The following is a 13110-nucleotide window of genomic DNA, read 5'->3' as shown; positions in this document are numbered from 1 at the left end:
ACTTAAAATCATGTCTGTTTGATAACCAATTTATGGAAACAAGAACCTTTGCCTTTTTTTAATGTTGCCTTACACATGTACGATAGTGCTCTGGATGGTCAGGAGGCAAGAGGACCTACATGAATGTTTGTACTGCTCAAAGGGTTAGGGACCCTGGTTGCAACAGGACAAGGGTTCTTCATTCTCTGTCACAAACATGTATTGTGTCTATAATGAGCCACAGGGTACCCTGGGGGCCAAGGATGTACCGGGGGTCCAAGGAGGGGAGAAGTTCCTGTTTCCTCGGAGCTTACATTCTAGTGGGGAGAGACAAAGAACAGTGAATGCTAAGGAATGAGAAGTGCTGATAGGAAAAACAAAGAGGGGTAAGAGAAAAGTAAAGTGCTGGTTCAGGCGGGTTGAACAGGATAGGCCTCTCTGAGGTGACTGTTCGGCCAAGACTTGAATGAGGGAGCAATCCACACGGACCTAGGGCTAGGAGTAGGATGGGCAGGCGGTGGGGAATGGCTTGTGCTAAGGCCCTGAGTCAGAATGTACCAGGTGTGTCTGAGGAATGTAGAGGAGGCCAGTGAACAAGGGGGACAGTGAGAGAGAACTGCACGGCTGTGCGATTCTGGAGGTCAGATCAGGTAGGCCGGCAGGTCATGATGATGGCTTTGGACTTTATTCCTGGTGGACCACTTGGATCAGTAAGTTCATATCATCTGATTAACATTTTAAAAGGCTCTCTCTGGTTCTTGTGTGGAGAATAGACTACAGGAAGAGTAGGTGAAGCAGAGAATAAGGAGCCCATTGCAGTACCCAGACGAGAGGTGAAAGCAGCCGCGAAAGCAGCGAGGAACAGCTGCACTGGGCATCTGTCGTGGAGGCAAGCTAAGCGAGTTCGCCGGGGGCTGGAGGTTGGGTATGAGGAAGAGAGAAATCTCTGTGCAGGGAGCATTCCACATCCCAGGGCTAAGGGAGGACAGAGGAGGCCGGAGGGGGGAGCCCCAGTTGTCCCATGTTTTGGGGCTGGACAGATGAGACAGGAAGGGAGGCTGAGAAAGAACAGCCTGTCCAGTGAGGAGGGTGGTGCTGGCCACAGGCTGCGGAGAAGGCGATTCCAGCAGTGAGGATGCACATCACACGCTACTGACGTGTCAAACGAGAACACGGACGCTTGGACTTGGCAGCCTGGGTCCCTGGTGACCTTGGGAAGAGGTGGGAAGAGGACTCCTGATGGGCTCCTGAAGAAAACAGCCTGAATGAGTGGGAGGACACAGACACGGAGACGGGAGCAGGAGCGTGAACAGACAGACATGGCCAGGCAACCAAGTGGCTCAGGAGTCAGGGAAGTGGTTTCTGCCATGTGAGGACCCAGACAACGGTCCTGTGACCGGGACACAGCTGTCACCAGTCAGAATCAACCATCTCAGACTGCCAACCTCCCCAGAAATGTGAGAAATAAACACCCGTTTTCATAAGCAAAAAATAAAATACAATAAAAATGAATCACAGAAGTTGTTTTCCATCACCCTCCTCAGTTCTGAGCTGGAAGCTGAGTGAGGAGCGGGGACCTGTCGGCCCGCCCCGCCCCCCTCCACCGTGGGCCTACCCCGGGCTCCCAGGTCCCCACAGCGCCTGCCACCTGTGGGCACACTACTCTGAGTGGAGAAACACGCCTGTTCCTGCTCGTCACCTCGGACACACTCAGCGGTGCTCCCTGGTTTCCTCACGTCGGTCAGGCTATACACCTTGCTTGTTACTGAGGTGCAGGCTGCATTCTGGAGCCTTTCTCAGGCCTCACTGGACTGTCGCCCTCGGGAGGCAGGATTGGTTCCATTTTCCGAGCTAATAGAGTTTGTGTAGGGCCACACCCCTTGGCCCCAGAGCTTCCATGTTATGTCATCTGGCCACAGGGGGCCGGTGAGAGCCTGGCCCACTTGGCTGTCCACCCCTCTGTGGCTGTCCTGCAGGGTGAGGGTGCCAAGCACCCCCATCTGGGCACTTCTTTACCGAGTAGGCTTGGCATACAGGCCTCTATCCTGTGAGCCTCTGGAGAACCAGGCACCAGGGAGCGAGGGCTGGGACTATTGGCCATCTCTAAGGTTAAGGCTGGCAGGAAAGCCTCACTGATGGATCCCAGCCCTACTCCCTCTACCTGCAGAGGCAGAGCCCGCTGGCCTCAAACTTCACCAACTTTCAGAAACTACAGCAGTATGTGAGCCTAGTAAGGGAGAGAAGCCAAGTTCTAATCTTCAATCAGATGAGGGCCCTCAACCTGTCACTGCCTTGGGAGGTGAGAGTGGGAATGTTGAGTCCCAGGAAAAAATAGGATCTCACCTGGAAACGGTATTATTTGTTTCTGACCCCTGCTCGCCCCCTACTGGCAAGATACCATGCCTCTGTTTTTATAAAGAAAATGGGGGCCCTGGCCGGTTGGCTCAGCGGTGCAGTGTCAGCCTGGCGTGCAGGGGGACCCGGGTTCGATTCCCGGCCAGGGCACATGGGAGAAGCGCCCATTTGCTTCTCCACCCCCTCCTCCTTCCTCTCTGTCTCTCTCTTCCCCTCCTGCAGCCAAGGCTCCATTGGAGCAAGGATGGCCCGGGCGCTGGGGATGGCTCCTTGGCCTCTGCCCCAGGCGCTGGAGTGGCTCTGGTCACGGCAGGGCGACGCCCCCGGAGGGGCAGAGCATCGCCCCCTGGTGGGCAGAGCGTAGTGCCGGGTGGATCCTGGTCCGGCGCATGCAGGAGTCTGTCTGACTGTCTCTCCCCGTTTCCAGCTTCAGAAAAATACAAAGAAAATGGGGATTTGCTTCCAAAGTTAGTTCCTAGTAGATTTTGAGCGAAGCTGGCCGTGCTGTGCAGAGGGCTGGGGGTTGGACAGATCCTGTGTCACAGGGAAAGGCACAGATATCTAAGGCTTGCTAGTTGGTAAGAAACCACCGGTTTATTGAATGAAAAATCCAGCATCAGCTCAGACCCACCCACTCCACCCTCTCCCCGGCCGGGAGAGCGGCACAGCCCAGGAGATAATCTAGACAGCGGGCTGAACTCTGGGGAAAGGCTGGAGTCTGGGGGAGGGTTGGAGGAGAAAGACATTTTTCAAAATGAAGTTCTGTGCAAACTTCTGGAAGGGGTGAAAGGGCAATGGTTGAGTTCTGGAGGTGCCGGCAGGAGCCGGGAGGCTGCGGCTAGGCCCTTGACCCAGTGTGCTCAGCCTCTCCTGAGAGGGCTGATGGTCAAGGCTGAGGAGGGGCTCAGACCCTGAGTCTGTGGTGAGAGGGAAGGAATGGAGCCTGCCGAAGGAACCCGCGTTGGGAGGATGGGGTCTCCACCCAGACCAGGGGCCCAGGAGTGAGAGGTGGAGAACAGACCAGGGAGAAGGAGACAAACAGACACAGTAGGGATGGGGATCCAGGGGCTGGGGGCCCCAGACAATACACTGGGGGGCCTGTCTCCCATCTCCGCAGAGTCCAGAGTTACGGGAAGAGGCAGCGCTGTGCTGGGTGAAGGGGTAGGAGGCAGAGGGAGAGTCATCAGCAACGGGAGCCACAGGACAGGGATCAGTGCCCAGGGGCGGCACGCGGAACTACCAAGAGACTGGCCGTACAGAGAACCAAAGACACGCTCAGGACACAGGCTGCATCTACAGGGGTGGCGAGGATGTGTGTGTGGGAAACCAGGAAGGCTTCTCTGTCAGAGAATACCCAGCACTGCCCTGGAAGCGGAAGCGCTGTCCTGGGGCGAGGGGGGTTGGGAGCTGCCCAGACCAGAGGGGAGGGGTCCTGTGGGCTCTGGCAGCAGGTCTGTAGAAAATGGGAGGGCAGAGCTGGACTCCCTGCTGTGGGCCAGGATTCTAGTTTCCTCTTTCCATGAAAGAGGCAGGAAGTCAGGGGAAGGAGGGCCTGGAAGACTCATTTCCAGGGACTGGCACCTGAAGGCAAAACCAACATGCCCCAGGCCTGGAGCAGGGGGGGAGGGAGGAGGAGAAGAGGAGGGGTCTGCCCAGGGACAGGACTGAGCCGTGGGGAGGAGGGCAGCATCCCCAGTGGCAGTGTCCTTTAGGACTGGGCGAGGGAAATGCAGGTCCCAGGGCCAGGAAAGGGGGTGCTGGGCCTGGGCCTGCTGGCCTTCCCCTGCCTGCAGGCAGTGAGGCTGGTGCCAGTGCCAGGAGACAGCGCAGCCAGGAAACAATGCGCTCAGGTGGCCTTGCCGCTGCTGAACAGCCCCACTGGAAAGTGCTTGACGTGGGTGGGCCACTGGGCTGCCAGCTGGAAGAACTTGATGTCGCTCCACTCAACACCATCGATAGACACTGGAGTAACAAGAAGGGAAGGGAGTGACCAGGACGGCTATGGCCACCTGCCAAGGGTCCCGGGCGCAGCACCGCCGCCCCACCCCCACAGTCCCTTGTGCCCTATCTCCCACAGTGCCTACCTCTCAGCATGGTCTGCTGTTGCTTGGCAGAGCAAATGAGGCGGCTGATGCCTTCGATGACCTGGCTTTTAGAATCCACCTCCTTTTCTCGAGGCTTCTTGCTCAGGAAGATGGTGGGAACTGGAAGCAAGCAGGGACCATCTGTCACAGCCCCGGGTAAAGCAGCCAATCCTCGCCCCTCACCCCACTGCCCCCTCCTCCTGGGGGAAGGGGAGGTGACCAGCAGAAGGCCAGTCCTCCATCCCCTGCTCCCAGGATCTCGGAGTTCCTGCCCAGGTCCCAGCACGGGTCTCCCCCAGCCCCCAGGCCTCGGCATCTCGGCATGTAACGAGGACCTGGGGCCAGGTGGTCTCTTAAGTCCCTTTCGGCTCAGATGTCCCATGTGGCCTGGGGGCACTCACAGGCCAAGTAGGGCTGTGCCTGCTGCAGCTGGGAGGGAGGCCAGGCTGTGTTTGCACCAGCTCTGCCTGGGATGTTGTCCTTGCTCCACTCCCGAGTGGGGAGAGGCAAAAACAGGAGGGCACTGCTGGGTGGACAGCCCACCCTTGGCCAGTCTCAGGGGTGCAGCTGCAGGTTTTGGCACAGCCCCTGCCACCCTCTCAGGGACCTCTGTGGACAGAGGCATGAATAGAAAGCGGCCCAGCTGCTTTGGGGGTGCTGGAGGAAGGAGGGTCCAGCAGATGAAGGGAGCCTCCTTCCCGACAGCTGGGGAGGTGGGATGCTATGAAGGCCCTAAAGTCACCCTGGCTTGTCGCTGCAGGAGCACAGCCAGACCTGCAGGTTCACAACCCAAACTGACAGCAGCAAGTGCTGTCCCAGCACTGGCCTGGTTGTGGGGATCCCTGCCTATCTCCCACAGCACAGGACCCAGGGCCACCCCTCTTATCTGAAATAGGCTGTATTCTCCTTAACTCTTAAAAAAACAACTATGAGGGGAAGGGGGTGGGGGAGGCAGAAGAGGGTAAAAGGGGATACATGGTGATGGGAGGAGCCTTGACGTGGGGTGAACACACAGTACAATATACACATGAGGTATTAGAGAACTGTACACCTGAAACTTGTCATTTTACTAGCCAATGTCACCTCAGTAAATTCAATAAGAAGAATTAAAAAACCCCAACAACTATGCCCTTAAGCTCACTAAGGCTTGAGTGGCCTCCAGGGTTGGGTGTGAATGTGTCACTCCATGGGGCCACAGTAACCTTGGGGCTGTGGCATGGAGGTGTCCTCCTCTGTCACACAGCCCACCCCTGAGGGCAAGGGCTGGAGGCCCCCAGGAGATGACGATTAGCAGACCGGGATCAGTGACTCACTGGGGATCAGTGACTCACTGGGGACCACTACTCGTTGCAGAGGAAAGGTCTCGCCCACAGGGCGAGGCAGGACCCCTGAGGGGCCCAGGCTAGCCCGCATGCTCCTGGTGCTGCTTCACCCTCGTCCAGGTCTCCCAGAGCAGACTCCAGCCCAGGCGGGACCCCTGAGGGGCCTAGGCTAGCCCGCAGGCTCCTGGTGCTGCTTCACCCTCGTCCAGGTCTCCCAGAGCAGACTCCAGCCCAGACCGAGAAAGGGGATGGGTCCGTCTGGTGGCCCTGATCATTCGTGCCCTCAGCTGTCACCTACCTTTCTTGTTCTTCTCTTTGGTGACCACAGTCATTGCCATGGTGCCGGAGAGCTGGGCTTCCCCACCATGGGGCAGGCGGGACACCTGCACTGAGCGGAAGACGCTTTTGAGGGTGTTCTTGGAGCTGGCATCTCTCTTGTCACCTTCCCTCCTCCGCTCTCCAGGGTGGCCCAGCCAGTAGTCCACCTGGAGGCCAATCACGTCCCCGTAAGGACTGTTGGGGCTCCTGGAGAAGGGGAACCACAATGGTGCATGAGATCTGCCTTCGTTCCCAGCTGCATGGCCGGGTGGGGGTGGGCATGGGGTAGGGACTGCCATGCCAGGGAGGGGCGACAGCTGGCGGCCAGAGCAGATAGGGGCTGGCTAAGTGGCTCCCAGCCCCCTCCAGCACGCAGGAGCAGCTCAGGGGAGTCAGCCAGGCTGACCTGAGGACAAAGTCAGTACACGGTCAAGACCTGGGTCTCCGTGAGGGACCCCCAAAGTCTCAGGGATGAAGGAAATAGGAAGAAAGCTTTATGAAGGAAGAAAGTATGTGTGCACACAGACACAAGCACACAGAGGCATCCACACATGCAGGCGCACATGTGCCCACGTGCACACACACACACAGAGCAAGCAGAGCCCAGGCAAAGCCTGTCTGGGGGTTGGGAGATTGGGGGGAGGTGAGTAGCCAAGGGAGGGCTGATGGGTGCTGACCTTCGGCTTTCCCTTATTTATGGCACTTCTAGCTCAGGGATAATTTTAGTTCCAAGGAGAAAAAGAGCTGATGTTTTCTTGAAAGGAGGTGTCAGACACAATAGGAACACAGGCTGTAAAAGTCATCTGACATTTCTCTTTCTACCTGGTTCCAGCAGTTCCGTGAAATACGAGCTTAAACTGGTGGGAATGGAGGTGGCGCTATGGGCTAGTCCCCAGCCCTCCCCCCCAAGCCTGGAACCCTGGGGTCCCTGGGGCCACCTGCGGCATTTCCTCCTTTTCCTGCACTGGCCCTTCACGAAGGGAATTGAAAACGGGGAAAGGGTGGAAGGGCAGGGTTGGAATTGGAGCTCGGAGGCAGGCTTCTTGTCATCCAAGAACACTGCACATTCTTCAGGCCCCACACTGTCACTGGTGGGTCTGGACAAGCCACCAGCCGGGGCCCACCCTCTCTGCTGCTACAAGGACTGAGCGAGAACACAGGAAAAGAAAGGAGGCCAAGGAGCAGCAGAAGCGCCTCTCTTCCTGCCCAGGCCAGCACTTCTCCCACCCAGAGCCTGTGCCCTCAACCCCCACCCCCACCCCCGCCCCCCAGGAGTGCCTGCTCCTGTCCCCAGGCTCCAGTGGGACAGCTGCCTGCAGAGAGGCTTCCCTGGCCATGGGGTCTAAACTTTGAATACTTTGGGTCCTAAAGAAAGTACCTCCCCTTCCTAACCATCCCCCCCCGTCCCCACTTTCCACAGCACCTCTCATAATCTACACAGTTTGAATTTCTGTGTTGTTTCGACCTTGCTGGGGCCCAGGAGCCTGAGCTCCTGGACAGGGTACTGCCTGCCCCATTCACGGCGACAGCTCCACTGCGTGGATAAACAGACTGGAGGCAGGAGAGTCTCGGCAGCACCTCCCCTGTGCCAGGAGCTGACACACGGCTCTTATTCACTCCTCACAACTCTGCGACCTGGCTACTTAACCTCCATCCTGACAGAGTCGGACATGAAGCTTAATAACTTGTCTAAGGGGCAAAGGTTCTTTGTTTGATCCAACTTTGGTCAGGCTCCTGAATCTTTTCTGGGCCCACCCGAGCACTTCCTTATAAAATCCGGTTTCAGCAAAAACCTGCTACGTCAGCTAGCAAGAACCCCCCCCTCGTCCATATTTGGTCACTCTGGACATCTGATCAGGTTCCTCACCCCCCACACGCCCCCCGAGATGTCTGATCATCCTGGACTGTCTTCACAAGAGTCCTGTCAGGTCAGTTTAGCCAGAACCCCACACCGATGCTTCCTCCCAGGAATTTTCCATCCATTGACCCCATAGTGCTCCTTGGCTGTAAATCCTCACTTGCTTATGCTGTATTTGGAGGTGGGCCCCATCTCTCCCCCATTGCAAAATACCATCGCAGTGCTTCCTACACCTATCAAGATAGTCCCCAACCTGACTCAAGTCTCCCTTCCTGTGCTTTAACAAGTGTCACTGACTAAATCAGATTGCAGCTCAAACAAGGTGCATCTGACTCCCACACCCGTGCTCTTTCCCACGCTGGGCAGTCCCGAGACAAGAGTTGTGCACAGCACTTTCCAGGCTACAGAGGGGCCCTCATTCAGCACCGTAACTGTGAGACAAACAGGGCAGACAGAGCTGTGCAGTGACGTGCCCGGCCATTGACCTGTCTCTAATTCCACCCCCAGTGCTCTCACCACCTTACTCTGCTGACCTTGGTGTGCTGTCACCCTCCCACAGTGCCACCGGCGCAGGGCAGCCCCGCGCCCCGAGGGAGGGGCATGGTGGGAAAGACAGGCACAGGTGAGAGCCTTACCCCACAACAGCAAGGGCACTGCTCATGGACGGGGAGGACGGAGGGGTGGCTGTGGCATCTCGACTCAGGCCTGAGCTGGAGGGCGGCGATGTGGAGGGCACAGTAAGGCTGACCACAGGTGAGTCGTCCCCATCACCTGTCAGGTGACAAACACGGTTGGTCAGAGGAAGCCACCCCTGACCCGCTGGTGGCAAGGAGTTGAAGTGTCCCTCTGTCTCAGTGACAGCCTGCTCTCCTCTGCGCCTAGATACGCCCACCTTCCCCTGCCACTGCTGCACTGGGGGTGAGGGTGCCTACAGCGTTTCTGCTCAAACCTGGATGACACCGAGCACAACTGATGTCTTTACCTTCTGGCCTGCCGGACTAGAGAGGAGGCCGGGAAGACACTAGCCTCATTCCACAGAAGCAAAGGGGCCCCAGGCTCACCTGTAGCAGAAGGAGAGTCTTCAACCAGACCCACCTTCACCACCTAGGAGGCAGGAAAACACACAGAATTAGGTCCTCTCACCAAAGTTGCACATGTTCTGATCCAACTGGAAGCAGATGGCTGGGTATAACCAGTTATCATTACATATTATTTTATCATAGGCTATTTTTTTTTAAAGATTTTATTGCCTGACCAGGCAGTGGCACAGTGGACAGAGCATCAGCCTGGGATGCTGAGGACCCAGGTTTGTTTATTTTTTTTACAGAGACAGAGAGTGAGTCAGAGGGATGGACAGGGACAGACAGGAACGGAGAGAGATGAGAAGCATCAATCATTAGTTTTTTGTTGCACATTGCGACACCTTAGTTGTTCATTGATTGCTTTCTCATATGTGCCTTAACCGCGGGCCTTCAGCAGACCAAGTTACCCCTTGCTGGAGCCAGCGACCTTGGGTTCAAGCTGGTGGGCTTTTTGCTCTAACCAGATGAGCCCGCGCTCAAGCTGGCGACCTCAGGGTCTCGAACCTGGGGAGGACCCAGGTTTGAAACCCTGAGGTCACCTGCTTGAGCAGGGGCTCATCTGGCTTAAGCATGGGACCATAGACATGACCCCATGGTCACTGGCTTGAGTCCAAGGTCACTGGCTTAAGCAAGCAGTCACTGACTCAGCTGGAGCCCCCTGGTCAAAGCACATATGAGAAAACAATCAATGAACAATTAAGGTGCCCAACTATGAGTTGATGTTTCTCATCTCTCTCCCTTCCTGTCTGGCTGTCCCTCTTCTGCTCTTGCTCAAAAAAAAAAAAAAAAAAAAAGTTTATATATTAATTTTATGGAGAGGAGGGAATGGGGGAACACAAGGGTATCAACTCATAGTTGCTTCACTTTAGTTGTTCATTAATTGCTTGTCACACGTGCCTTGACCCGGCAAGGTCAGGGTTTTGAACCAGTGACCTCAGCATTCTATGTCAATGTTTTGGTGTTTTTTTCCTTTTTCTGTGACAGAGAGAGATAGAGAGAGAGGGATAGACAAGGACAGAAGACAAACAGGAAAGGAGAGATGAGAAGCGTCAATTCTTTGTTGTGGCTCTTTGTTGTAGCTCCTTGGTTGTTCATTGATTGCTTTCTCATATGTGCCTTGACCAGTGGGCTATAGCAGAGTGAGTAACCTCTTGCTCAAGCCAGCAACCTTAGGCTCATGCTAGCGACCTTGGGCTTCAAGCCAGCAACCTTTGGGCTCAAGCCAGAGACCATGGGGTAATATCTATGATTCCACGCTCAAGCCAGTGACCCCACAGTCAAGCTGGTGAGCCCGTGCTTAAGCTGGATGAGTCTTCACTCAAGGTGTTAAACATGGGGTTTTGAACCTGAGTCCTCTGCGTCCCAGTCTGATGCTCTATCCACTGTGCTACCACCTGGTTAGGCCATGTTGATGCTTTATCCACTGAGCCACCACAGGTTAGGCTATCAGAGGCTTTTGAAATCATGCCCTGGCCGGTTGGCTCAGCGGTAGAGCGTCGGCCTAGCGTGCGGAGGACCCGGGTTCGATTCCCGGCCAGGGCACACAGGAGAAGCGCCCATCTGCTTCTCCACCCCTCTGCCGCGCCTTCCTCTCTGTCTCTCTCTTCCCCTCCTGCAGCCGAGGCTCCATTGGAGCAAAGATGGCCTGGGCGCTGGGGATGGCTCTGTGGCCTCTGCCTCAGGCGCTAGAGTGGCTCTGGTCGCAACATGGCGACGCCCAGGATGGGCAGAGCATCGCCCCCTGGTGGGCAGAGCTTCGCCCCTGGTGGGCGTGCCGGGTGGATCCCGGTCGGGCGCATGCGGGAGTCTGTCTGGCTGTCTCTCCCTGTTTCCAGCTTCAGAAAAATGCAAAAAAAAAAAAAAAAAAAAAAAAAAAGAAATCTTTGCAAATACAGAGCAGCCCAGTTCCAAAAAATGAGGTGGGGGCACAGGAGACTCATGGCTCTTCCTAGGGGTAAGAGCAAGGGGTCCGTGAACGCAGGAACCATTTCAGCAGCCTGATCTCCTTCTGTCTAAGCTCATGAGTAGGAGGCCACCCTCTCATGTCAGAGAGAGAAACGAAGAGCCCCCCTGAGAAAGGTGAGGGAGACAGGAGTGCGGTGGGGAGTAGCTCTCCGCATGCTTGCCTGTTGAAGTAAGCCCAGAGAAGACACAGTCGGCTGACACCTGCTCCCTCCTTTCCAGACTTCCTGGAATCTGGAGAAATACCAGCATGGAGGGATCCCAGCTTCACCCTCCCTAAAGCCATGGGGGCCATTCCAGCTTCCCAAATAATTTTAGATGTCATATAGTGAATTCTGAGAAGGCTAGAGGGCGCCCTCCAGTGGCCAGAAAAGGGCATAGCTAGAGACAGACTACTTGAGTGTCGCAGCTGTTGGATCTAGTGACAGAAGTCCTGTGTACTGGCAGGCCAGGAGGCCACAGGTGAACCCTGGGGACTGGCGTGGAGATCAAGTGCAGATGGTCCCCTTGAAGTGGGCTGCTCAGGACACAATGCTGCCATTCTTAAAATTTTCTATGCATTCTTAGACCCCAGAAAGTAATGCATCAATACTCAAGTTTCCCGGATGTAACTTCTCTTGCTCCCTTGGTATTGCATGAGGCTGCCACCTCCTTTGCTTGTTTGTTTGAATTAAAATTTTTTTTGCGGCCCTGGCCGGTTGGCTCAGCGGTAGAGCGTCAGCCTGGCGTGTGGGGGACCCGGGTTCGATTCCCAGCCAGGGCACATAGGAGAAGTGCCCATTTGCTTCTCCACCCCCCCCTCCTTCCTCTCTGTCTCTCTCTTCCCCTCCTGCAGCCAAGGCTCCATTGGAGCAAAAATGGCCCAGGCGCTGGGGATGGCTCCTTGGCCTCTGCCCCAGGCGCTAGAGTGGCTCTGGTTGTGGCAGAGCGACACCCCGGAGGGGCAGAGCTTCGCCCCTGGTGGGCGTGCCAGGTGGATCCCGGTCAGGCGCATGCGGGAGTCTGTCTGACTGTCTCTCCCTGTTTCCAGCTTCAGAAAAATACAAAAAAAATAAAAAAATAAAGGCTATTGAGCAATTTTAAAAAAAATAAATTTTTTTTTTGCCTGACTGTGGTGGCGCAGTGGATTAAGCATCGACCTGGAATGTTGAGGTCAAAGGTTCAAAACTCCTGGGCTTGCCTGGTCAAGGCACATATGGGAGATGATGCTTCCTGCTCCTCCCCCCTTTCTCTCTTTCTCTTTCTCTTCCTCTCTCTCTCCTGACTCTCTTAGAAATGAATAAAATCTAAAAAAAAATGTTAAAAATTTTTTTTTCTCTCTCTCTCCTGGCTCTGAGACGAGAGTGTGCAGCGACCCACAGCTCCACAAGGATGTGAGTCAGACTGCCGCCCAGGCTAGTGGCTGCAGTCCGGGGCCCATGGCTACGGGAGAAGGGAGAAGCTCCAGTGGTTAAAGGGGACTGTCAGGACCAGCCAGATGGGAGGCTTTGTGAGGCATGCGAAGGCGCAAGGGAACTTCCTCAGGCTCAGGCATCTCTCAGAACCACTCCAGGCATCCGGAACCTGGGACCAGCAGAAAATAGGACAGTGGGACCTGGGCCCTCAGCTGCCCCTTCGCCTCATAAGCTAGGAGGGGTTGTCAAGGGGACTATGAGAAGATACAATCTGGTCTGGAAGGGGAATCCCATCATCTCATTCATGAAGTCGGGTTTCAGCCATGCCCCTGTGGTATGGGTCAGCCCTGGCAGGTGGTCAGCTCTGTGCCCTTGGGGCTCCCTCTCTTGGTAGGTCTCTGGCTTGCGGCCCAGCTATCACCAAATGAACCAAAAAGCGTATCCCCTGACAGCAAAGATATCCATGAGGTGTCCCTTTACTTTCAAAACCCTCTAGGACAGACACTCTCCCTTGACTAAGAAGAGACCCTTATTCTTAGTGGTCTAGCTGCCCCTTGCAGATGGAAATAACCTCTTCCTCAGACTTCCCTTCAGAAACAATCTGTCATTCTTTCTGAGGCAGCTTCCTCTTATCTGGGCTTGTGGAAGCTCTGTTCTGGACATCACCACCGAGACCATGGCAGTGGGTCTGGGCTGGTGTGGGAAGTCGGAGACACCCACACCGTGAGGACCTGGGGACAGTCCCTGGCTCTAGGA

The 13110-nt window shown here is 55.8% G+C and overlaps 1 protein-coding gene across 1 annotated transcript in view; it reads right to left on the bottom strand.

Annotated features, from left to right (window-relative positions):
• Window positions 1-2906: 2906 nt before the first annotated feature.
• Window positions 2907-13110, bottom strand: part of PACS1 (phosphofurin acidic cluster sorting protein 1) — a 131667-nt gene continuing 121463 nt past the window's right edge. The window contains exons 20-24 of the mRNA XM_066252108.1: window positions 8978-9020; window positions 8552-8687; window positions 6039-6265; window positions 4419-4538; window positions 2907-4296 (exon numbers count right to left, since the gene is read on the bottom strand). Of these exons, the coding sequence (XP_066108205.1) occupies window positions 4181-4296; window positions 4419-4538; window positions 6039-6265; window positions 8552-8687; window positions 8978-9020 (642 nt within the window). The 3' untranslated portion in view covers window positions 2907-4180. The remainder of the gene's footprint in view (window positions 4297-4418; window positions 4539-6038; window positions 6266-8551; window positions 8688-8977; window positions 9021-13110) is intronic.

This window comes from Saccopteryx bilineata, chromosome 1 (genome assembly GCF_036850765.1).
Source record: "Saccopteryx bilineata isolate mSacBil1 chromosome 1, mSacBil1_pri_phased_curated, whole genome shotgun sequence".
Lineage (NCBI taxonomy): Eukaryota > Metazoa > Chordata > Mammalia > Chiroptera > Emballonuridae > Saccopteryx > Saccopteryx bilineata.
This window is presented reverse-complemented; position numbering and strand designations above follow the sequence as displayed.